Source organism: Thamnophis sirtalis, unplaced genomic scaffold (genome assembly GCF_051295495.1).
Source record: "Thamnophis sirtalis isolate CommonGarterSnake01/CBP01778 unplaced genomic scaffold, rThaSir2_p1.2 scaffold_6, whole genome shotgun sequence".
Classification (NCBI taxonomy): domain Eukaryota; kingdom Metazoa; phylum Chordata; class Lepidosauria; order Squamata; family Natricidae; genus Thamnophis; species Thamnophis sirtalis.
The window spans coordinates 53748663-53774166 of record NW_028261386.1 but is presented as its reverse complement, the minus strand read 5'-3'; the positions used below and the strand labels follow the sequence as shown (position 1 = coordinate 53774166).

Sequence of the window (25504 nt, the reverse complement as noted above, 5' to 3'; positions counted from 1 at the left end):
TCAAGTGTTGACAACTTTATTAGAAAAGATGACCCCATGTTCACTCTCTCCCTTCAAACCACTTTATGACTCTATTGCTATGGTCCATTGATACAATCCAATTGGCAAAAATTGCCTATGTAAGCAATCAAGGGATGGAGAAAAAACAGCAATAAGGAAAAAACTGCCACTATTACTAAAGCAGAGAGGAGATTATTCGCCTGAAAGATTTCCCTTTTATAAAAAGTACTGATGTATACCTAACACCAACATATGAAGATACCAGGCTGAAATTTAAATAAATGACAGTTATTGTTATCCATTTAATTGCACAATATTAAAATAATTTGAGGAAAGTATGGTATTCAACTGCTTTGAAACTCCTTGAATTTGGTACTCAATGCATTTGGATATGAAAATTTTGTCCCGGTATTCGTTTGTTTGGTACTCAATGCACAAGCTACAACTTGTCATTGTCGGCTGCCTTTTTTTTTTTGTCGGCTGCCTTGTGACTCACTACATTATTCCTTTTGGGGAAAAATTGTTTGGTACTCATTGTTTTTAGTATTCATTGCACCTCCCAGAACCAATGAATGATGAGTACTGAGGTACCACTGTAATACAAACATAACTAAGTAAGCAGTTGTTCATTGACAAGGAAATTGTCTTAACAGTTTTTCAAATTTCAGTGCTACATCTGCAACCAAAAAAGTGAGCAGCTATCTAGTTCACTATTTCTCAACCTTCACCACTTGAAGTTGTGTGGACTTTAATTCCCAGAATTCCCCCACCAGCCAAGGCTAAGGAACACCAATCTTGTTATTTAAAGATCTGCAATCTTTTGCTTTCAGGTCTTGTGGCTGTTGCCTATCCACGAAAGCCTCAAGTTGTGGAACGTCTCATCCTTCCTGTTCTCTGGTATTTCCTGAATAACATGATTGGTAATGGGGTATTACCTGGGAAGAGTGGAAACGTTAGAACTGTGGTCTCTAAACTGGCTCAAAGCTTGCACAAACAAATGGGACTGAAACTTGAGGAATATGTTTGCAACCAACCACAACATGTGATCAAACTTTTTCAAGATCTTTTAGATATGGATCGTCAATGAAAAAAACCTGCTACTATATCTGGAACAATTATAGTGGGACATTTTAAAGAGAAGCAAAAAATGGATAATGATACAGAACTTGCCATTACTTAACTTTTTTATTTTTGAAGCGTAAGAGTCTCCTGTTGAAAGCTTTTAGTAATTATGCTAAAATGGAAAATGTATATAATATATTTTGCTGTAGAATTAAATCATCTATTTTTTTAAGGTTTAAGCTCCACCACTTTTGATCCATAGAGATTTCATCAATGATAAAAATGCATAAATGGCACAAATGTAACTTTTATATGTGTAAAAACAGAAAATAATTTATGTAAAATATATCAATATTGTGTGATAAAGTGATAGAGGTAAACTTTAAACCATAATACTTCCTCTATCTCTATGGATTGCCAGTTAGGGAAGATGGATTACATGATCACAAAAAGATGCAAATACCAATTAGTGGTAGCTTCCAAACTGTCATGTAAACTGCCCACTAAAGTTATTCCTTAGATGGTTACTGGGGAAAAAATTGTGAAGGGAAGAAGAGGAAATCTGAAATATAAATGCTTGGCACAAAATGCGTAAGAAATATTTCAAACAATATTTACCTTCCATTCAGTTGATCTGTTATAGAGCTGCTGATACACAGTTTTTCCACTTAGCACTGGCATAGTATATTCTCATTTCTTTATTTTTTTTAAAAAAGCCATCAAGGAGAAAAAAATGGACCACCATACAGTGCCTCTTATCAGATTGGTTTGGTTGCTGTTTGAAAGAACCAAGAAAATCTGATTTATCTCAGTTCCTTATGTGTTAGAACTGGAGATAATATAACTTGTCACTACTTTCCATTCATTGTTTTTGAATCTGCCTCTCCTCACTTAATTAGCAAAGTATCTATATAGCGCTTCCTATAGTAATACAACACAGTAGAGTGGTTTGGAATATCTGGAATTGTCTGGTTGTACTCCCAAAGCATTAGCCTTTGACAATGATTTCCACATTCATTCTGAAATACTAGAAAACAAAATTAATCCCTGTAGCATTTCTATATGGACAGCTGTCACTTGCTAACATGGCATGAATGTCCATCATCATTAGATCAACATTTTTTTTAAAAAGTAAAATGCATTAATTATTAAAAATACATTTTAAATTTCCTTTATTTGCATTTCCATTTTGATCCTCTGTGTTCAAAGGCAATAACTGTCAGCCCAAAAGGATAGATCAAGAAATCAATGCCATATCGGTCAAAAACTACTTTTATTAGAACAGCTATAATAACAGGCTCTTGCAAGTCTGAATGTGCTTCTCACTCTCTCATTTTATCTCCATGTGAATTAGGGATGGGCTTATCTGAGACATTTTCTCAGATTAATTTCTTGGAATGGATTTAAGGCACGTTTATCTGATCATTGCCTTGGAAATGGACCTTTCCTTTATCCTTCAAGGCCATTCCCCGTTGCCTTTACATCAGTGGTCTGTTTCTAACCGGTTTACTACCAGTTCACTGAGAAGGCATTTTGCACATGCGCTGCACGCTTTACTCACACACGTTTGTGCGCTGCACATTACTGTGCATGTGCAGTTGACTGAAAACTGTTCTGCGCTTATGCAGAAACATGCCAGCAACAGCAAGCCCAAGCTAAATACTTATCTCCAGGATTAATTACTGTATGCCAATAAACTTCTGAAGACATCAGTCCCAGTAATTATTCTGAATTAGGTTAAGCCCCCACCATAAGCTCCAGGTGTCTGGACCTTCTCTTGGACTCTTGGATGATGCCTAAACAACAGGTGGCTGCTGGTGGTGGGGGCTTCCCCCAAATTTAACTGGTTACAAAATGCCTACCTGGACCCAGATTCCTGGTAATTGATGCCATAATCTCAATATATCTGGATTACTGTAACATCTGTTATTTGGGATAATATTTTCAATATTTGAAGAAAGAAGTTGCTGGCCCCACTAGGTGGAGCAGATCAGCCTCACAGGATGTCTAAAGTTACTTTTATTGAGATTGATATAATCACAGAATTTTCAAGCCTTATGGTGCTACATGTCCTATTTCTTAAATTTAAGTGAGTTGGGGAGGTGTATATCTGAGCTGGTTATGAATGTTATCTAGCTGTTTTGGACTTTAAATGTTTCGGATCCTTTTGCTTAGATAACAGTTCTTGCATATTTCCATCAAGCTCACCTTCCTTATTCTCTACAGAAGCTGCAATGGTCCAAGATGTGCTGCTGGTGAATCAGTCCTACTACTGCAGGGAGCACCATTTCTAATATTTTTGCACTGGTTATCAATAGGTTTCCAAAATCAACTGAGCCTGCACATCTAGTAAGAACATCTCAAGAGGGTTTGCTGAAAGCTTCCATTTTTGAGAAATTAGCTGGGCATGGACTAGGCCAGGGATCCCCAACTTTTTGGACCTCAGGGACCGCTAAATTCATAATTTTAAATCCTGCAGACCACTAATATGATCTGCCTAATGACCGGTGGGTGGGCGTGGCTAAGTGGTCATGTGACTGGGTGGTCTTGGCCAATTTGATATCACGTCAAGGGGTGCCTCACTAGCCTCTACTCCCCACTCCCCTCCCCACCATTCCTTGCCTGCCCGCCCAGGCTCCTTATGGCCCCAACAGGAAGCAGTTGTTGGAGCTAAGCAGTCACCATGAGAAAAAGTTGCCATAACAGCTGACTGAATAAGGAGGCTCAACAGAAGCATCTCATTGAGGACTTTGAGCATAGGCTTTCCAAGCAGAGGGAAGACCTGTGGGAGGAAAGGCCAGGTTCTGGTGCCTGAAGGATAAGTGGGCTGAGATGATCAGCCAGTTGCAGGCCATGATGCAGTCCCACTGGAAAAAGGCCCTCTAGCCCTCCAGCTCTTCACCACCAGCTTTCCCTCAAAGCCCCACATCAGGAGGCTGCAGCAGACCCCAAGTCAGAATTTCTCCCCCCTCTGACCCACACAAAAAGACCCCGAAGGGGGAGACTCTCTGCAGCAACACAAATGTTTATTGCACATTTGGCTCAGGGGGCGTAGTTTGAGAACCCCTGATTTAGTGCAATATAAAAATAATTTTTCTGCCGACCACCAAAATTTTCTCGTGGACCACCAGTTGGTGACCATTGGACTAGGTGACAAAGCTTTTCTGAAGGAAGGATTCTATGCTTTAACACTTGTGTGTGTGTGTGTGTTTTGGAAAATCCCCTCCCTTTTTATGTTCGTGAGACCGATAAAACAATTCTATTCTAACATGCTGATTGTTCAATGGCATCCACCTTGGAGTGAGTCAATTAATTTGAAATGCTGGTTGTAGGTGACTATGCCACCCACATTCTCTGGACTAGTGTAAGTTACACAATCTATACATGAAATAATGCTAATATGGCTTTGCAACAGTGAGAATTTGGCACAATTACACATAGAGCAACTCCTTAGTGTTGTTCACTTTAAATTCATAAAGGGGAAAGAAATAGTGTTTTTGCTCTGAAAACCTATTAGATGCATGTACAAAGACTCTTGGCAATTTCTAGGTGTATAGCAATTTTGGATCTTCTCAAAATCCCATGTATTTGGGAAAGACTAGGTTAAATTTTTCTTTCTCTCTAAATTCACATTGTGCAGCTTATGAGTTGACTATGCATATATGAAGAAAACAACCCCTGTTTGAATCCCAATTTCCCTTAAGTAGGGGATACTCCTGCTAATGAAAATAGACAGAAGTCAGTTTTACTGACAGTATTTCCTTTTTTAATGGCTTTCTGGGGGAAAAAAAAGCAAGGTGAAACAGAGAAGGCAGAAGGAGAAGACAATACCAGGAAACAGCCTCTCTCCTTTGGATTGGAATGTTTTCTGAGAATAAAAAGACTGCTCAGGGTTAGGGGTAGGAAACAGATAGGGTTACATGGAGTGCCGGGATTTGCAAAAGAGAATTGGTAAATGCTTCCTTCTGCCTTTGATTCTCTTCTAAAATAGTTTGTTCATAAAATAAGTAAACACAGGAAAATAGATTGAGGTGCAGACACTCCATGCATTGACCCATCAACACTATATATGAGAGAGAAAGGGAGAGGGAGAGAGAGATAGGGGGGCATTGAACATTTGTTTTATTTATTTATTTATTAGTTTGTATTTGACCTTTTGCTACCCTGAAAACTGCCTTGCAATTTCTAAAGTTTTATTATTTACTTAAAAAGGATCCTGTTCTGCTGCCTCATTGTCAGGATGCCTGAAAATATGGAACCCTTACAATCTGAAGCTTTCTTTTTGAAGAGGCATTGTGAATCACAATCACACTTACCTAGCACCCACCACAAAAGGATCAGTAAGTATCAGGGCAGTTTAGTTGGCAAGAGTTTTGCAAGGGCTTAAGTTTCATCAGCCTCTGCTAGATTTATCCTGTTGACAGAGTGTGCCAGTTTCTACTCCAATTTTCTTGTTTAACCTTCACAAGGACACAGCAAGCAGCATTAGACTTATACACACAGAGATGCATAGTCACATGGGTATAAACACACACATACATGCAGTTACACACAGTATCGAAGAGTGCAGTTCAACTCACACAGAGCACATATAAGGATATAATTCACAGCGTGGAAATGTAAAAAATAATAATTGGTTAGCTAGTTTTAAATTGTCTTGTTATTATGCTGCTACATCCCATTTTTTCTGACCGAGACAAAGAGCAATATATAAGACCATAAATGTAATATTTTTCTTACAATGAATGTGCATTAAAACAGAACTAAAAATTTCAAACTGGGCTCTCAATTATTTGTTCCATTCCTACAGATTAATTTTGAAATGGCCTTTTAACTTTGAAATGGCACCTTGGATGATTTTGTGACAGTCAATATCTCTCACTCCAACCTATTTCAGAGGACTGTTACGAGGATAAAATAGAAAATCCCTTAAGATTACCTTGAGCCTCCAGTGGAAAGCAGATATAAAGGGAATGATAAAATGAATAATAATCAGGAGGAGGAAGGCTTGAATTGGAAGAGAAACAAAACCACGCCACACCACACACTGCTAATAGTTACATACAGCCCTTAATACTTGAAAGATCAAATAATGCTTGAAATATCAAAGATGCATATTCATAAGAATTATTGGGTCCCAAATAGGCAATATTAACATTTTATATATTAAGAACAAATACAAATTTTTAAATTACATCCAAGAAATTAAATGTTTGAAGCACTTCTCTGTGAACAAGTTACATTATTCAGAGCATTGAAACAGAGGTTCCAAGTCCGTGTTCAGAATTTATATACATGCAATTTGTACATGCATGAAATATGTTAGTCGAGGCCCTAATTTGGGGAATAACAAATGTTTTTTAAAGGAACAGATGGCAAACAATCTGGAAGAATTTTTTCTGGAGATTGTGGAATCATCCAGATATCAGAATGGTCCATATTGGGGTAGATAGAAAATGAGTCTGATTCTGTAGACTTAACTTAGGAGCCATCTTCTCTGATCTCCGAAGACATTCAGGCTATCCAAACTGAAATTTGAGGCAACAGATTTGCAGGCAGTCTTAAATATTGCCATTCCATTCCATAAACCATGGAAAGAACATTTGTTATATGGAAAAGTCTACAATGGGAAGTTTTAAGAAGATCTGTTTTTCCATAGCATCCAATTTAGAGGACTCTGTGTATATCCTGCTTAGTAGTTTTAGTAGTAGTAGTCCGTGCATGTGTGGGTGCATATATGGGAATAGAATTTCCAAATCAAATGCCTTTGTTGGAGGCATACATACTCTTCCAAAGGCAATCAGAAAAAATCAGAATAAATGCAGACAACAATGATGGGAATTGAAGTTCAAGGCCAAGAGTTTAGAAAGGATTACTTTTAATTTGAATATCACATGAGGGGAATATTTTGCAAGATTTGACATCTTCCTCGTGTTATTCAGTAAAGTGGTTTGACATTATGTGATCCAGCTTTGTTCCATTTTAGTTTGGGAAAGTTTTAATTAATGCACATACTCTACCTCTTTGAAAGGCTGGGTCTGCCTGTTTGGATATCAAACACCTTGGGGTCTTTTTTTCTCACAATGCTAAGATAATGCAAACCCACGCAGATACCAAAAATTGCAAGTCTACCAGTGTGCAGGGTCTTATCTTCCTGATTTCTAACCCTCCATAACTTGAGAAAAAGATTGAAACATGTGTTTACATGCACTTGTTTACGTGTAGTTTTTTTGTGTGGGCGAAGCAACAAAGATTTTTCTCTTGGTTGTCTCTGAACCCTTCCCACCATTCTGCAGAAGTTCTTTATGAGCAATTGTTGTTCACAGCAGGTCTGCCTTCATTTGTAAGCATGATAATTAAGCTGAGCAGTTTGCTTAAAGCCTCCTGCGTGTATACATGAGAGAGAGAGAGAGAGAGAGAGAATAAAGAAATATTCTCTCTATTCAGAAATGCCAGTAGGATCTGCTTGGATGCTATTTTTAAGACCGAGATGTAAACTCAAATGGTGGAAACTGGATGAACACTGTTCATATTGTTAGCGCTGTGTGGGTCTTATTAGTATTAGGGGCCAGATACAAAGGTGATCCCTCAAGTGTGGCTGGCAGAGACGACCAGGAACAGAATGACAAATTCAGCAATCCTTGTAGGGCTGACTAAGCAGCTACCAGAGAAGGAGGCAGTTATAAATAGATTGGAACAATCCTTTTCCACCTGTTGCTGAACTTAGAGCTACTCTTGGTTTAGAATGTGTACAGGCAGAGAAGAAAAATATGTTTTCCAATCTTGGAAAAGTTCTGCAGGCAAGAACATTTTTAACCATTAGCCACATGTGGTATTAGCAAGAGGGCTCTCGCTAAGGTCAAACTGGAGAATATGTTCAGTGGCATCCAGTTTTCTTCCCCAGTCTCTTCCCTTTAAAAAAGCAATTGTGAAGGCTGCAAACTACAAGATTACCAGGAAAGCAGTAAGAAATTGGGAGGAAATAAATGTTTAATTCCTTTCCATCTCTTTCTCGCCTTTTATTGAAGAAAACTATACAGATATATAAAACATTCCCCTGTAAAGTGAAGGCAGTACTATGGTGCCATTTTTAATATTAAAAAAAGAAAAAAAGAAAAGAACCAGAAAGGTGAAACAGTTCAATAGATCACAAAGTCTGTCTTCCATGGAAGACTTCTGTTGCAATGTGTCCTGAGGTACCCAGTTATTCTCCAAAATATGGGGTTACCTGGTCACCTTAGCATCATTAATTTTTTTGTCAGGTAATCTTAAGTAAAATGTCACTACCATGATGGAAAAATAGGAGGTTGCATTATATTGCATTTATCTTAGGATCCTTCTTAGGATCTCACTTTCTTGAACCATGTTTCTGGCCAGATGTAAAACATAAATAAAAGGTAGGACTCCCATACCCTGAAGTGATCGGAAATAAAAACATTGTGGCTACTTATATTTGATTTACATCTCAGCACAGTGAATGTTGTCCAAGCATCATGATTTAAACAAGGCATATATGGCCTCTGTGGCCAAGAAAGCTATTGTACAAGTAAAGCTTTACAGAAAAAAATGCTTTATTTTGTATCTTTGCCAACTTTTAGCTTCTGGCTGGGGAGGTGATACCCCATAAACTTTCATACAATATACTGAAATGTGATGAGGAGCCAATGAACAGCCTCATTGTGTGTCAGGTTCCATGCTATAATACTATTTATATATCTACATTAAAGCAGTTAAATTTGCAAAGTGTTTCTGTTTATTGTGAAAATCAAATATACCTTTTGGCTAACAATAAAGCTGAAGACTCCTGAACATTTTGAAAGCAACAGTTAATAAAATGAACCAAATCCCTTTTTTAGTTCTAGAATAAGAACAAGCATAAAATGATACCGAATGTTACTCATTCTTTGGCAAGTGGCTTTAATGTGTGGTAATTTTAGAGCTGTGCATAGGTTATATCCCAAATAAAGACATTTAGTTTAGATTTCATAAGTTAAAAATAAATTCACAATTTTTTTAAAAAAAATCACATTCTTCAATCAAATCAATGTTGCTTTTCTGAACTTTATGTTGCATAATACTGCTCCTTGGCAAATGGAGAAAACGTGAAGGAACTGCTTTAAGAAGTCAGTGATAAATTGGCTCAGAAATTAACAGATATCTCCAATGTTCACCCAGTCCTTACTTTTTTCTAGAAATCATTCAATCATGATCAGCAAGGCTGGGTTTTGTAGTCCATAAAAGATATATTGATAGCACGGTTTTATACATGATTTGTTTGATCTGAATTACTACAGTACCAGGAAATAGTGATTGAGTTATAGTTAAAGTACTTTGCTTATGATTCTTGTATAAATGTTGAGATTTGGTGACAAGCATATAAATTTTATTGCTTTGCCTTATTCTGAAAATGAGCATTTGTCAAACTCTACTTCATTTCAAAGATTGCATAGCATACAGATTCATCCCAAAATGAGTTTAAAATTGCCAAAATCAGCATCTAAGATCAGTTTTAACAGGAAGGTTAGGAGAAAGAAAGTGGGAAAGCCTAAGTGATTACGATAATTGCTTTTTGCGTCCATTATAAACAGTATTTGAACCATGTCATTTAGGATTGTTTTACTGAACGTCCAAAGATAGTACAGGAATGCCTGTAAAAGAATTTTAAAAAGGTGTGATTTCTGTCACTAAACATATAGCATTCTTAAGATAAATTTTATCAAAGATAAAATTGTCAAAAAATTCTCAAAAAAAATCACAAAAGATATTATCAAGGAATAACAGAGTTGGAAGGGACCTTGGAGGTCTTCTAGTCCAACCTCTGCTCAGGCAGAAAACCTATGCCATGTCAGACAAATTGCTGTCCAATCTCTTCTTAAACACTTCCAGTGTTGGAGAATTCACAACTTCTGGAAGCAAGTTGTTCCACTGATTAATTGTTCCAATTGTCAGGAAACGTCTCCTTAGTTCTAGGTTGTTTCTTTCCTTGATTAGTTTCCATCCATTACTTCTTGTCCTACCTTCAGGTGCTTTGGAGAATAGCTTGACTTCATGGAGAATAGAAGTATGTCTGCAGATTTCACGTTTGTTGGACCCCAAATGGTAAAGTTATACTTTAATCTCAAATCAAAATATGAAAGGTAGATGACCCCTTAATTGTTAAAACCTGTTATTTTAAGTCAAAACTAGACCAGCGATGACTTATTGGGCATTGTTTACCTAAATATAGAAACAGAATGATTGCAGACAGGCAAAATATCCGTGACCCGACAAATGCCCGCACGACAAAAGCACGCCGACAAAACCGCAGCACTAAAACCGCAACATCATCAATGTGACATCATCAACACGGCGACAACAGCGCGCCGATAGAAGCGCGATTTAAGTTAAGGGTTAGGTTTAGGTTTAAGGTTAGGTTTAGAGCGCGCTTCTGTCGCCGCACTGTTGTCGCCGTGCTTCAGCGCTCATTGGTTGGCGCGCTTTAGAACTCACGGTTTTGTCACTGCGGTTTAGTCGGGCACGCTTTTGTCGTTCGCCTTTTTGTCGGTGAACCAAAATATCAATCTCTTGTCAGCTTCCCCATTGAGGTTCTGTGGAAAACAAACAGTGAGCGCTGGAAATCTTACCTTCCCTTCTTTTCCCAGCCCAACCCACAGGTAACAGCTGCTGCTATATGGAGGAGGGAGCAAGGAATTTATGGCTGGCCAGTGTGGGGCAAATACAGAGGGAATGTGCTTCTAAGGGATGGATGCACCATTTATTTACTGACTTTCTTCCTGCAAGCTTCCTACAAGCAAAAACTTCGCTAGGGGGAAGGTGGCAAAGAGCCAAGGTCAGCAATCATATCAGTTCCTTCCAGGTTCCCCACAACTTGTGAGAAGCTCTGGGAATGTTAAGAATGAAGGAACAAATATGATCATGTGACTGTGAGTATCTATGGCAGTAGCACTGAACAGCAGGGGAAAAAAATGAAACAGCAAAAAAAAAAAAAAAAAAGGTCCCAAATTCCAATTCCTCTGGAGTAAAGTGTCCCGGCATTCTGTAACTTAGCTGTTTGAAGTACCTTTGTTGACAAAGTTTTGTTCTAAGATGCAGTGTTTCACCCAATTGAATATCACAAAGTATCAAAAAGAGAGTTTTAGTAGTATATAGATCAGGGGTGTCAAACTCGATTTCATTGTGGGCTGCATCAGGGTTGTGTTTGACCTTGGGGGGGGGGGAACAGGGTGGGCGTAGCCAGGGTGGACACGGCCAGTTTGACATCACTTGCATTGGGGAGCCTAGAAAATGGGCTCCTGAGCTCAATTTTTGGCCTTCAGCAAAAACGGGGTCCCAAGCTTTGTGTTTGGTTGCGATGGCTTCCTGCAACCCTCTGCCAGTGAAAATGGAGCTCGGGAGGGCTGCAAGCAGCCCTCCCGAGCTCCATTTTCGCTGGCAGAGGCACTGCGGGCTAATCCTTTGCTGTTTCCAGGGCAGCTCCATAGGCCAGATCTAAGCATCCTGTGGGCCAAATCTGTCCCCCAGGCCTTGAGTTTGACACCGCTGATATAGATGAATAATTTTCCTTGTCTGTAAAAGGGTACTCTAGATCATGTTGAAAATTGGTAGGCCACGTCTCCATAGGGTAGACAAAAACACACATTTTTCATTCCATTTTCAAATGCTGAAGATGTCAGCGGCACAAACCATAGGCTATCGCCCATTAAAAATAAAAGAAATTCCTAATTGCTTCCCAAATGAGCAGGCTGCAAAGGCTCACACTTTTTCAGGTTTATAATGCTAGCTATCTGCAAGATATGTGGATACTGTATTGAAAAGGATAATTTTGAAAGATATATTAGTAAAAGGAGTAATATAAAAAGAAAAAGATTGCAAATGTATTTTTAATCTATAACATGAAAGAAAAAGAGAAAAGCGAATCCAATATTTTTTCTTGCCTTTTGAGTTCTCAGTGAAATTCAAGAGTGGGTTAACCCCGCAAGCTGGCAAAAAGAACCCACACCATTTTATTACTTTGGCAGAAGCAGTCTGGAGAATTTGGTCTAAAATTTATTTCACACATTTTTCACTGAGTTCTGTAGTTTTCCTATAAATTTTCCTTAGCTGCTACTGTTTTCTCTGCTGGTTGTTTCTTTTCTTCTTTCTGATCTTCTCCCATACTTCCATTCTTTATGCCTCATTGTGTTACTAAAATTGTCTTTTGCCTCATTGTTCTGGTCTTATGCTGCTCTGTCTTCTTATCGATTCCTTCATCCAGCAAACATGTCTTTCTTCCGTGATACTCTATATCTCAAAACATGTTTGTTGATGATCATTCCTTATTTAGATCCATCTGTTTCCTTTTTCTATTCCCATCAACAATGCCGTACTTTGTTGCTTTCCTCTTATTTCTGGAACTACGTAGCGAAACATATCCATAGTAGTACTTCTCTTGTTTCAGTGCCACAATTCTTCATTAAATTTGGAGATATGAGTTTGTGGTTGATTTTTCTATACTTTTTTTAAAAAGAATAGAATATCTTTTATTGGTCAAGTTTGATAAGACCCACAACAAATTTGTCTGCAGTGCATAAGCTCTCAGTTACCTACTCTATATCTCAAAACATGTTTGTTGATGATCATTCCTTATTTAGATCCATCTGTTTCCTTTTTCTATTCCCATCAACAATGCCGTACAAGTAAAAAACGTGATAAATCATAAATCATAAGATACAACCAACAAAGTGATAGTCACAAGATATCAATAGGAATAGTAATAGGAAAGATGAGAAGAAGAATACTTCATGCAAAAAGAGACAGCACACAATTTAAAAGAACTCTGTAGAAATTGGGAAAGACTGTTAGAAGGACAAATAGCTTTTGCAATAGTATTTAAGTGTTTTACATCTTGTATCCCTAACAAAAATCTAACAGGCAGGGACTGTCAAGCAGCTCACATGGCAGTGACAACCAGTAAAAAGATCCCTTCCTACAAAAGAGATCCTGTGAGTAATCAAGGAGTAGTGCTGTATAGATCAAGAAAAAGTGGGAAAGACGTCACGGAATGAGTGAGTAATCAAGAAATACAAGCAAGGGGGCAAGAGACAGAACAGTAATGAAAAAATACAAGCAGAAGTGAAAATAAGAGTGTCAGAGAAAGCATAAGATGAAGATTGAGTAAGCTAGATAGTGAGAGACTAAGTGGGAAATAATTTAGTTTATCTGCACAGTGAATGGGAGCTTCCCAGGAAGGTAGGGGAGGCAGAGAAGCCCACCTCACCTGTGATTTTTTTTAAAGGGGTGTCCAACTTAAGCAACTTTAAGACTTGTGGACTTCTGTTCCCAGAATTCCCTAGTCAGCATGGAATTCTGGGGAGTTCTGGGAGCTCAGGTCTGCAAGTCTTAATGATGACAAGGTTGGACCCCTCTGGTTTAAAGTCACCTCCTCTCTCAGCCCCACTTTACTTTACAAAGAGTATTAGTGGGTATGTCTTTGCTGGCAGGAAACACATCAATCACCACACTTTATTTACCTGGCACTAAACTGTCAGAACGGCTCTGCTTGCTGGCGTTACCGAGGCAGAATAGAGATATGCTTTGATAATGGGGCAAATTATAGTGGCATACTTTTGTGTATCCTCCCAGGCTGGAAGAAAACCCATTAAACAGGCTAGTTGGACATGCATTCAGTTGGAAAAGAAAAAAGGAATATCAGAATGATGGATGAAAAAAATCTATATATTTGAGTGGCTTCTTGGAATAATGTAATGAAATGGTAGATAACCTGCAGACCTAAGCTCTTCCCAGTTCATTAGAGAATATTCAATTAAGCCGATGGGAAATGAGAGGAATAGGTGCATTAAGCATCAGTAGGCGTAACACATTTTTTAATGCTAACTGTAAAAAATATACTAATTCCATACTTTCCAAAGGCTAATATTATGGCTCTTTCATTTCTGATTACATCATCATTGCCACACTATTGGGAAAAAAAATGATCACATGTTATATATAATTTACCTTCCTTTAAGCACTCAAAGCAGAAAGATATAAATATTATGTAAATCACAGCATGTACTAGATTTTACGGAACTTCCATTCCCTCTCTTGAGGAAAGGGAAAATTCTCTGTTTTATATTCTGTGTGGTGTTTTTAGTTTCATTGACCAGCATGACTGTTTTGGTCCTACTGGAACTTATCATACGTTATTCTAACTAAAAATACTATACTGGATAAACACTATAAAAATAGAGAACTCTTCCACACTCCAAAATGACACTTATATTTTTGCAAAAAAATAAATGCTGAAACTAAATATTTATTTTATGAAATTTATAGGCTGTCCCAATTTGTTACAATTCTACTATCTATTGTCCACATGAATATAAGTAACATGAACAGAAATAGGGTTACTAGCATTCCGGGTTGTAAGTCAAGTCAACGCGACTCCTAGTGACTTCATGAACCCATCCATGCAATTTTCTTGGTAAAAAAACAGTGGTACTTTTTCCATTGCCTTCTTGCAATTGTCCAAAGTTTTCTGCTGATTCCACAGCAAACAACTGATATATTTGATAGGAGATTAAAAAAATGAATTGCAAAGAATAACAGAATAATAAGGGACCTTGGAGGTCTTCTAGTCTAACCTGCTGTTCAGGCAGGAAACCCTGTACCATTTCAGACAAATTGTTGCCTAATCCCTACTTAAAAACCTCCAGAGTTGGAGCACCAATGACTTCTGGAGGCAAAATTAACTATTTTGATTAACTGATTAACTATTCTAACTGTTCTTTGAAATGTGAACTTAAGGAGCCATAGTGTGGCATCCACAAGAAGGAAGTGGCACCATTGTGACATTTATTTTATACAATTTCTGTATAGAGTCTGAGCCAATTACAAAGTATCATGATGCAAGTTCAGCCTCTCTTCCTCATGCATCATGATGTTGTGTGCATGCACCAAAGGGACTAAGCTTGCAGTGCAATATACTGGACAGATTTTTTTCTTTCTAAGAAAAGCAGTGAATGCCTCTGAAGCTACAGTAAGTTCCACCCTGATGGTAGGGACTTATTAGTTAAGGTCTGAACATTTGAACATTTGCTTTACAACAAAAACTTTACTTTCATCCTAATATTTGCATTAATCAGTCAATTTAAAATCACACAAACACAGTCTAAAACATAGAGATTTAATAGTAAAAAAGAGATTTTTTTTCCCATTATAAAGTTTCTTAAAGTAGATTTAAAAACAAAAAACACATATTTAAAATAATTATCAGATTATATTTATAGTTGATTTATTAAGTCATTTTCATAATCATATATTTGTAGAGAAATCCTGCAGTGATTTTTTATAAAAAATATGCATAACTAAAATAAAATTTTAAAATACTTTTACAGATTTTTTTTAGAAAAATCATCCTCATAAAACAGATAAGTAACAAATGGTTGTGCTTACAAACAGAAATTCTTCTTGGAAAAAAAATTATGGCTTTCATGTTTCACAATGTAGACTATTTTCTGTTTTAAAGGAACCTTCCCATGCTAATGCCCTCTAAATCTGTGTGATTTTATACTGTTTTGGGATTACTGGAATTGAATAATCTAGATGTCCAGATGTCTAATCCATCTGGTGTATGCTACATTGGGAAAGGATGCTTTCAATCACGATACATGATTTAGTATCCCATCAAACAACTTCATCAACATTACTAATACAATGGGACTCTACTCTTTCTGAAATTCTACACTGACAGTCAAATAAAATTGGAAGGAATATAAGAAAGATTTGGTTTATTGTGTCTTCATCTCTTCTGTCAAATCCACCTTTTAGAGCTGCTTTTATTGTGTGATAATTTTTTTCTAATCAAGATGAAGCCTGAAACATGGAAGCAGTGGGATTATACAATAACTGAAGCTACCTCTGAAAAAACACTTTTAAATAATTTATTATTAAGTAAAAATACTAAATTGATACTCGTGTGTATCGGCTACTTGATTTTTATTCCCTTATACATTAATGATGGCACTGCAGAATAATACAAAACAAAGATGCATAGCTAATTAGAATACATGGATATACAATCAAAAACTAGGTGATATATAACCTAGTTTTGTAGTATGTGTGGATTGGCCAAAGATGCCCAAAGTCTCCTTTGGAGTTACTAACTATACCAATACATAGTTCATCCCAGTTATTTATATTATATCATCTGCTTACTTCACTTACAGACAGAACTCAGTGCTCTTATTAATAGATATCATATCTATCTATCATCTATCTATCTATCTATCTATCTATCTATCTATCTATCTATCTATCTATCTATCTATCTATCTATCTATCTATCTATCTATCTATCATCTAATCTACTCTATCATCTATCTTTGCCCAAGAAAGATTTATGTACACTATTGAATTGTGCTTCCAGGTTTTTAACAGACAGTGCTGTTTTTCTATTAAGATTTCTGTAGTCCAGCAGAAACTACTACTGTTGATCAGAATGGAAAGTGACCATGAGCATTAGTGTTACTACGGACAGCTCCTTGGTGTTCCCTAGACTTCCAGAAACTCTTAATTCTTTTACAGTTGTTCTTAATGTGTAAATAATGGATGGCAAGGAACAACCACTCTTTGTTGTCTAACAAAATAGTCCTTTGCAACTGACTGTGCCTACTATGGCATCCTTTTGTTAAATAGGCATAGCCCCTGCCCACGGCAGTCTTTTTTCTTAGTTAACAAACAACTTTAATAAAAATATGATAAAGGAGACTCTTATACCAGATGTGTTCATTGGCTGCTTTCCCTTGGAATGACAAAAACTATATAGACTTTGCTCCTTTACTAGAGTTATCTAAAATTATGTGTTGTGTAGGAGATGGCTGACATTTTGCATGCTTTCTGTAGCTCACACTACTATTTGCATATTTTGAATAGATACTCTTTATTTTCTAAGCTGTGGGCTCTAAAGTTTAAAATGACGTACAGATGTATTTTAGAGCCTCACAGTGTTCAGCTGTCAAATTCTTCCCAATATCTTGTCTTCTCTGATATAGATAGTAATGTTAGGAATGTAAGTTCCATAGGACAACATGTAGATATCCTTAGGCTGGGTTCTGACTTCTTCCAATCTTACTAATTCCACCTAGGTCTTCTGGAGACCTTGACCCACAATGTAGAGTTCAGGATAAGAAGATGACTTGCCTATCCCTTTTCCCTCAGAGAAATACTTGTTTTTCCAAGAATCTCCTTCCTTTAAAAGGCCATTTTCCATGCTGCAAAAGAGAAAAAAAGACTGAAATTTAATATTTCAAATAAAATAACAGAGAAGGTGTGTTAATCTAGGAAAGGAAGAAAATTATCACATCATCCTTAATTCCAATTTCTTTGAAGAACGCAATCAATAAAATTATTCCTGGAAGGCAAGAATTCCTAGCACAAACATTTTGCATTCCAAATATCATATTTCAGTGACCTGCATAAAACATACACACATTAAACACATATTCATAGAATGGATTTTTAAAATAAAAAGTATTATCTTTATGTAAAAACCAGGAAGATCGGAAATGCACTGAAATCACAATTGTGTTAGAATTATTATTAATTGCCCAACATGATCATTAGTTTATGGCCAGAAGTGCTTAGAGACTTCTGTGCATATTTAGTAGATCAGGGGTTGGATTGGGTCTGGGAAATACAAGTTCAATTTTATTTACAATCATGAAAGCTTATTGACTGATTTTTGATCAGTCGTACTTTTGTCCCAGTCTGCTTCATAGGGTTGTTGTAGAAAAAAATGGTAAGAAAAAGTGCTAGGTATGAACTTCTGGAAGTAAGATGTGATCTACGCTAACAGATAATATATGTTTTTAAAGCATTCTACTATAACTTAGCAAGTTGAGATTATGAGGATGTTGAATTTTACATCTATCATTCAATTTCCCTGAATTTTGGTAGAACCATAGGATACGTGTCATCCTCCTACTTAAAACTGGCATACACACTACCAGTGAAGGATAATATTTACAGCTCAGGGTTGAAATAAGGCATTCTTGGTGCTCTCTGAACTTAGTTGTTTTCTTGCAGATGTTTCCCTACCCAAACAAGGTAACAGGATCAGTGCTGAACGACACATCTGGCATATATGTTTCTGTTAAATTTTTTAGGGACAATGAAAAAGGGATTTTACCACAAAATCTTCAGTAAAAACTACAATGAATTATGATGGTTGATGGAGAAAAATAATTCAAATTCATAGTTGAGTATTACCTTTATTACAACCATAAAATGACAAAAGAATGTACTTCATTAAGGTCTCACCATTGTATCCTCTTAACCACAACATGAACACATTTTTATGCCATGTTGTTTCCTCTCATCCTCAATACTTACTTGAGGCAGTCTAAAATTGTCTCAAGCATTCCATTTTAGAGTAACACATATCCTCCTCTTACACAACTTTGTCTGTCAATACACCAAACTTGCTTTAACAATAATGAGATTATTAATACATTCAAGGGAAGGATCACTCTGATTCCTGTTAACCACCTTAACTGCCATGGGCATGTACCTTCCAGTTTTTGGGATCCACCTTCCATGTTTGTTTTGACAGGGGTACAGGAAAGATCAGACATTAAAACAAAGGGATAGCACTAAGTCTGGCCAGCTGCATTACTAGTCCTGTTACCATTTGTTACATGATAGGCTTTTTCAGCCTGTACCATAAAATATTCTTATGTGGCCATACTTTTCATTGTTTTTATTACTTTGATGGTGTGTGTCTGTGTGTGTGTGTGCATAGGGGGGAATGGTGCTGTTGTTCCTACTCCATTCAATTCCCAAATGAGGACAGCCTTGAAATTAAATGGCTGTGGAATATCCCCCCCTCCCCAATCACCACAAGGGATAAGCTAGATAGAAAAACTATATGGAAAAAGCCACCCACAGTTTCAAAACTTACATAGCCAGTTGTCCAAAAAGTAACAATAAAACAGAAAAATCAGAGGGCAGATGAACAAAACCTGATGAAAATCCTTTAGAACCAGAGTGGCTACATCACAAAGTAAAATTCAGTGACAAGTAATGATTTAGATATTAAACTCATGTCCTCCAATCAGAATTGCTTCTAGCATTTCCTCTTCCTGCAATTATGCATTACCACAATTACCCAATGTTTCCTTCTACAAATATACATTTCCTAAAAATTGTCTTAAGTCCTTATCAACAAGCTAGGTTAATTTTATTATGGAAGGTCTAATATTTTATACTATTTATACAGCAAAATGCCTATGTATGTTGATTCTCACATATAGTAAGATAAATCATAATATATTTTGGAAATGTTGATAGGAAATTAAAAAAAATTGAATTATGTCAGATAGAATAGTTTTTTAAACTCCAAAAATAAAGAGAGACTTAGTATGGATATATATCTACCTCCAAGTTTTATGCATAAATCAAAATTCTATGTATTTTATTTACAGCAATCTGTTTTATAATATGAATGATTTTTACTGAGAGATTTAATCTTAAAATAATATTTTGTAATGACATAAGAGGGTTTTACAGCACACTTTTATGATTTGTGATTTTGAAACCTTTTTCCTGAGTTTAATGACTGGTTTCTTGAAAATTTGGAAACGACGACAGTAATTTACTCTGGTTATGTTTGGCTATGATGCCTTAACATTAAGTGAAATATTTGATTAGAAACCCTTTTCAGCTCTCAGCCGAACCATTATACAAGTAGAAGATTTCAATCTGGTATTCATTAGCCTAAAATGAAAGCTTTCCCCCTCATTATACATGCTCAAATACTATATGGTTTTGTAGTGTTTCTTCATGCTGTGTCTGATTTTAACTAATGACCAAATGAAGAATAAAGTAATCCACCTCTTCTTTCCATACCATTAGAGAGATTTGCTGACTCCCATAGCTTCAAAGTCTAACAGTCTATTCCCCTGTTATTCAGGGAAAGGAAACTGTCAGGAAAGTCTTAATGGACATCACTGTACTGTACAGTTCTAATTTGGGACCATTGACTCATTTTTTATACTGAAGAATCTGATGAGAGTATAAATGTTCCATAGAAAACTGCTACCCAGCTTGTTGATGTAATAATCTGTCAAACATTTTTTTTTCTTATTTATTTGCTTACAAGTTGTCAAGCTGAATCCAAGCTTTCGCCAAGTAGACTTCCCCTAAGGGTTTAGCTGGTTGTCACAGGATGAACAGAGCCTCCATTATTAAAAATAATTTGTGCCTGTTTTGTCACATTCATTAACATGATTGGTAAATAAAATGCATACAAACGTATAATGTATAGGTTGGAAGAGACTCCTGAACATCATTTAGCACAGCATTTCTCAATATCAGCAACTTTAAGGTACAGATTTGAAATACTAGAATTTCCCAACCAGTATCCTGGGGAATTTGGGGAAATGAAGTCCACACATCTTAAAGTTCTTGAGGTTGAGAAACACTGATCTAGCCCAACCTCCTCTTTAGTTCAGGATTCATTAAAGTCTCCTCTTCTTCACCTCCTGCTTGAAAGCCTCCAATTAAGAAGGGGACCATCACAATTCTTGATAGACTCTTCCATTGTCCAGCAATGATAGTTAGGAACTGTTGCTGAGCATAAATATATCTTTCTTTTAATTTCAATTTGCTAGCTCTTATTTTCTCAATTGCAACAGAGAATAATTTTGCTTTCTTCTGCAGGTGACAAACTTTCAGATATTTTGGTACAACTATCATATATCCTCTTAGATATCTCCTTTGTAAGTTAGAGGTGCCCAAGTCCTTAACTATTCTGGTCATCATATTCTAAGTGTGGCCTAATCCCACCAAGAAAAACAGAAAATTACTGTTAATTAATCTGCATTTAATGCTTTTGCTGGTGTAGCCTAGGACCGTGTTGGTCTTTTTAGCAGCTGCATTACACTATTTGCTCAATTTCAGTTGGAGTTCTGTTAGTATTCTTACATTTTTAAACATTGGAACTCACTCTTCACAGGAAGAGATTCCAGAACAATCAGCAATAATGATTGTTGACAAGCAAGGAAACAATAATAAAACTCATCACACTGTATCAGTCATTGTAAAACAGTAACATCACCAAGAGGAAATACTGTACGCTCTACTAGGCCAATAGAGAAAACTTTATCTATTGGCCTAGTAGAGTAAAGAAGAACATTCTCAAGTAATAAGCAAAATTTCTCCATTTTTGCTCATGTGTTTATTATATCAGCACCCTACCTTTTCCTCAAGAGCTTTCTTCAAGAGGTTAGCTTCAGCAGAACTTTGTGAAATGTAGTTACCAGACATCTGGTATATAGTCATCTAGTTCGTTTCAGAGATGAGAACATTTAAAATCCTTTCTCACAATAAGAAACCCGATAATGAAGCAGCCTGGCCTATGCTAATGTTAGCCTGCCTGTGTCCTCTGACTATGTCAGAAATTAGGGCAGGATGAAAATGCACCATTAAAACAATGTGCAGATGTGCCACAAGGAGATGTGCCCCTTGGAAACAATGGCTTGTCAGAAAAGAGCTATGGATTATAAAACATGCTGATCCTGACAATCAGGGTATACATCTAAATTCAGTGAAAAAGTTTTGACATTAAGGCTTCTTACCTTGCTTGATTAAGCACAGGGTCATTCTCTGCTGTAACAAAAACTGGCAGTGGAAGCTGGAATTCAGGCCTGTGGTCAGAGAAGCTCATCCTGAGGCAAGGCTGAGGACTAGCAGCACTGTTGATCATCCTCTGTTGACCCACAAGTTGCCTGAGCTGCATGCTATTTCTCCTTGCAGATGTTGAGCCTTCAGGCTGGGCCATTGCCCCTCCCATTGGGTTGATGTTTGATGACACTACTGGCTTGGCTTCAAATAAAGAAGAAGTAGCTGGGCAAAATATTGACTGAGCATTGCTAACAATCTTTGGGGAGGCAGAATGTGGCTCGTCCTTAGAGTTCATATAGTTTTGTAAACATCCATGAAACAGAGATGGGGAAATAGACGGAGTAGTTCCAAAAGGAGGTTCTTGCTCATGGGATGGTAGGCTGGACACCTTTTGATTCTGGGAACTTTGTTGTTTGCGTATTACTGGAGGATTAGAGAGATTTTGCTGGGGTGGTGGGGAAATCACTTTCCTCTGTACGGTGGGACTTGCTGACCTGGAGTGAGTTGAGGGACTAGGTTGCTGATGTAGAATTGGAGAAGGAACTTGATGACTAGCTCTGTGATACAGTGGTGGACTTGGAAACCTCTTCTGATTAGGAGGTGAGGAAGGTGGTATTCTTACTGGTGATACTCGGCTGATAAAACCAGACGTTTTCTCATTTTTCTTTAATAAATCAGGAGAACTTTGCTTTTCTGGTAAAGGAGCTTCACTGTTACTTATATTTCCTTGATTGCTCCCATTCGATTCTGATGCTTCTTTAGGATTTGGAAGAGGTATTATTTTACAAGACTGTTTATATAGATCTGCAACTTTTTCCATTTCATCATCTCTTTTGCGGCAATCAGACATATAAGGTCCACTCAACTCCAAGACATATTTATTTGGTATGGTATCTACCTCGTTATTTGGTGTTTTGTTGACAGCTGGGGAATTGCTAAAATTCTTATTTGGTAACAGATCAAGTGAACAGATGGAAAGTTTCATCCGTGGAGAAATCTGAGTAATTTTCTTGGTGGTGCACTGTTCATTTGTTCTGGTAGTCTTATCAACCTCTTCCAAATAGTTGTCTTCCATCTTTATATCTCCTGAACATTCGGTTGATTCAAGTAACATTTCCATTAACATTTCCGGTGGTGGTGGAGGTAGGTTTTCTATATCAATCTCATCAGAATCCTCATTTATATCAAGGCTATTTGCAAATTCCATTGAACTATTGTCACTAAGAGTACAATGTCTAGTTCTGATGTTTTTGCAACTGGTATCTTCTAATGGTGAAACTTTAGGTTTGTGATTTATGGGCACAAATCCTTTGGGAAGTGGAAGGTTGGGAGAAATGCTTTGAAGTCCAAACTTTCTGACACATTTTATTGGGCCCAATGTTCTTAAGTTTGAGGGTTTCACCAGACTTTCAGATGGGCTAAATGTTTCAATTAATTTTTTCACAGATTTACATGGTGGAGTATTCGGTTTGGAGGTCCCAGAATAATTTTCTTTTCTAGATATCAGATCTTCTGAAGACATGCCACTTGTGGTTGGTTTTTTACATTTTACATTTTCATTGTTTCTACATGAAGAATCAGGCAGTATATTGAAGTTTTTAGCAAGAGATGCTTTCAGTTTATTAATGGAAGTTCTGTGAGCAACAGGCTCAAAATATTGAAACAATTCTTTTGGGTTCAATATTTCCAATGTATCACTGATTTCCTCTTTTCCATTTAATTGATAAAATAATTCTAATCTTCTGTCAAGATCTTTCTGAGTTCTTTGAAGTTCCAAAAGAGTGGGATCCTCAGCATGACTTTTGAGAGACACCTCAGACCTAGTCCGTTTCTGCTTAATCCGGGTCTTCTGGCCCCCAGAGGCTGTACTAGGTCTCCGAAATTCTTTTCCATTTTCATCTTCTATCCATGCCCTTTGCCGACATTTAGCTGGAACAAATTTTATCTTTTCACTAATGGCATCTTTCATTTTGAGAATTATCTCATTATCTGTGCTATCTATTTGTTTGGTGGAAGCCTTCTGTCTATTCTCTTGTGCTGCAGGAAATGATATAGATCTTTTAGATACAGCATTTTTTTCTTTTTCAGACAGACTTATAGAGTCACATTCTTCCTCAGATAAACTGTTGGCACTATTGTCTTCATTTGTGGAGGAAATGCTACTGAACTCACTCTGTTTGAAGCTATTACTTTCATGGGTTTTATCAGAGTTAAAGGTTTTCAAGATATTTTGATGTTGCAGAAAAGTGGATCTACGTTTTGATACTACCTCAGATGATGATATTGAACTCCTTATCTGTGGAGATGAGTAAGATATATTTTTAAACTGTTTTTCCAGCACACAGTCTTGGGACATGCTTATGCCATTCCTGGAGTTGCATGGACTTCTGTGAATGGTCTCACAATTTGTTTCCATTCCATGCCTATCAATAATATTCAAATCTTTCACTGATTCACTGTCAATGCCTATTCCACTGTCTTCAGAATAAAGAGTCATATCATCAACGTAATGATTGGAAGATCCAACTGCAGATTCTTCAAGATTCTTTATTATCCTGACCAAGTGTTCATCAAGACGTTGCTTTGCTTTTATTTTTTCTTCTAAGCTGGTACTTGCAGACTGCAAAAAGCTGCAAGACTCCAGCAGGACATCAGAGGCTAAAGAGGCCACAGTTCCATTTAACAACTGCATTTTGTTGACAGTGTATTGTAGTAATTGTTGCAAAAGATCTGGCTGCTCTTTTGGATTTTCTTTGCCAGATGACCAAGCTAGGTTTCCTCCCACTTCTTTGAGGAGGTCTTCTCCATCTTCAATAATTTCTTCGAAAAGGTGGTTGATTCCGTCAAACCGAAAAAGCAAAAAGTTCACTAACTGTTGCACAATTAATTGTGTTTCGGTAACCTGATCTGTCATGCATAAGATAGCCTCATATTTGCCAATATTAGGATTGAGATATGCATATGCGTTTTGATGGGCCTTAACAAGAGCGTCTGGGAAATCTACCTTTTTCTCAGGCTGACATACAGAAGGGCTGGATTTCTCTTTACTTTTGCAAGGACGCCCTGGTTTTCCCTGCCTGCTCCTTTGCTTCTTCCCATTTTTGTGTTTTTGATTTTTGTTGCTTTCACTTTTATCTCCCATTGTAGCATCAACCTTTTCTGACTCAGAACTTTTTTGCTTTTTAATCATAATTGCTTCTGCCATATGTTTGCCTTTGTTTAACTTCATCGATTCAGAAATGGCTATCTCAGTCTCTGAGACTATCTTTTCAATTTCTTTCTCTTCCTGGTCCAGCTCAGATAGCAAAGGATCCTCAGACGAGGAATAGAAATTAACATCCTTCTCTTCATTTGATAAATTTTTGAAGAAGTGATCTTTAACTTGAGCCTCCTCCTGTCTTATTCCTTCAGTATCACAAGAAGAGAAGCCTTTGATCAGCAAAGGAAATGAAAAACCTTCACCTCCTTGGTCAACTAACGCAATTCTTTTATCCATCAACTTTGTTTCAGGATTCTTAACAATATCACTACGTGAAGGAGTACAACCCATTGTGCTCTACCTTCCCAAGTTTCTTTACTACTGAAAGATAGTCAATAGATGAAGCAAAGATGAAAAAAGAACGAAAACTTACAAGTTTAGCTGATGTTGGGAGCCGGCATTTTTTGAGGAAAGCTTCATCTTGAAGAACCACTGCTTTGCAGATTGCCTATTTGTTAAGGAACCTTCAGTCCCAGCTTGGTCAGTGTATTCTCCCCTTTAACAATTTCCCCTATGAAAAAT

General features: G+C 37.0%; 2 protein-coding genes across 3 annotated transcripts in view; one reads left to right on the top strand and one right to left on the bottom strand.

The window, feature by feature from the left end:
- TOGARAM2 (TOG array regulator of axonemal microtubules 2) overlaps positions 1 to 2703 on the top strand; it is a 62114-nt gene extending 59411 nt beyond the window's left edge. The window contains exon 20 of the mRNA XM_087717889.1: positions 831 to 2703. Coding sequence (XP_087574015.1) covers positions 831 to 1087 — 257 coding nt within the window. The 3' untranslated portion in view covers positions 1088 to 2703. The remainder of the gene's footprint in view (positions 1 to 830) is intronic.
- A 13771-nt stretch (positions 2704 to 16474) lies between these two features.
- PCARE (photoreceptor cilium actin regulator) lies at positions 16475 to 25273 on the bottom strand. 2 transcript variants are annotated; one of them, XM_087719118.1, is made up of 2 exons: positions 21678 to 25273; positions 16475 to 17312 (listed from the first exon to the last, which is right to left on the bottom strand). In XM_087719118.1, exons 1-2 carry the CDS (start codon positions 25271 to 25273, stop codon positions 17183 to 17185), a joined length of 3726 nt encoding a protein of 1241 aa, XP_087575244.1. In that variant the 3' UTR covers positions 16475 to 17182. The 2 variants fall into 2 exon arrangements, with proteins under 2 accessions (XP_087575244.1, XP_013908149.2); XM_014052674.2 differs by lacking the exon at positions 16475 to 17312 and having other exon boundaries at positions 21674 to 25273.
- Between the last annotated feature and the right edge of the window lie 231 nt (positions 25274 to 25504).

Coding starts and splice junctions, on each gene's coding strand:
- PCARE (XM_087719118.1), bottom strand. CDS start 25,273: ATGGGTTGTACTCCTTCACGTAGTGATATTGTTAAGAATCCTGAAACA. Junction 17,313..21,677: donor CCTGTGCTTAATCAAGCAAG/GTAAGAAGCCTT, acceptor TCTCTTTTGCAG/CATGGAAAATGGCCTTTTAA.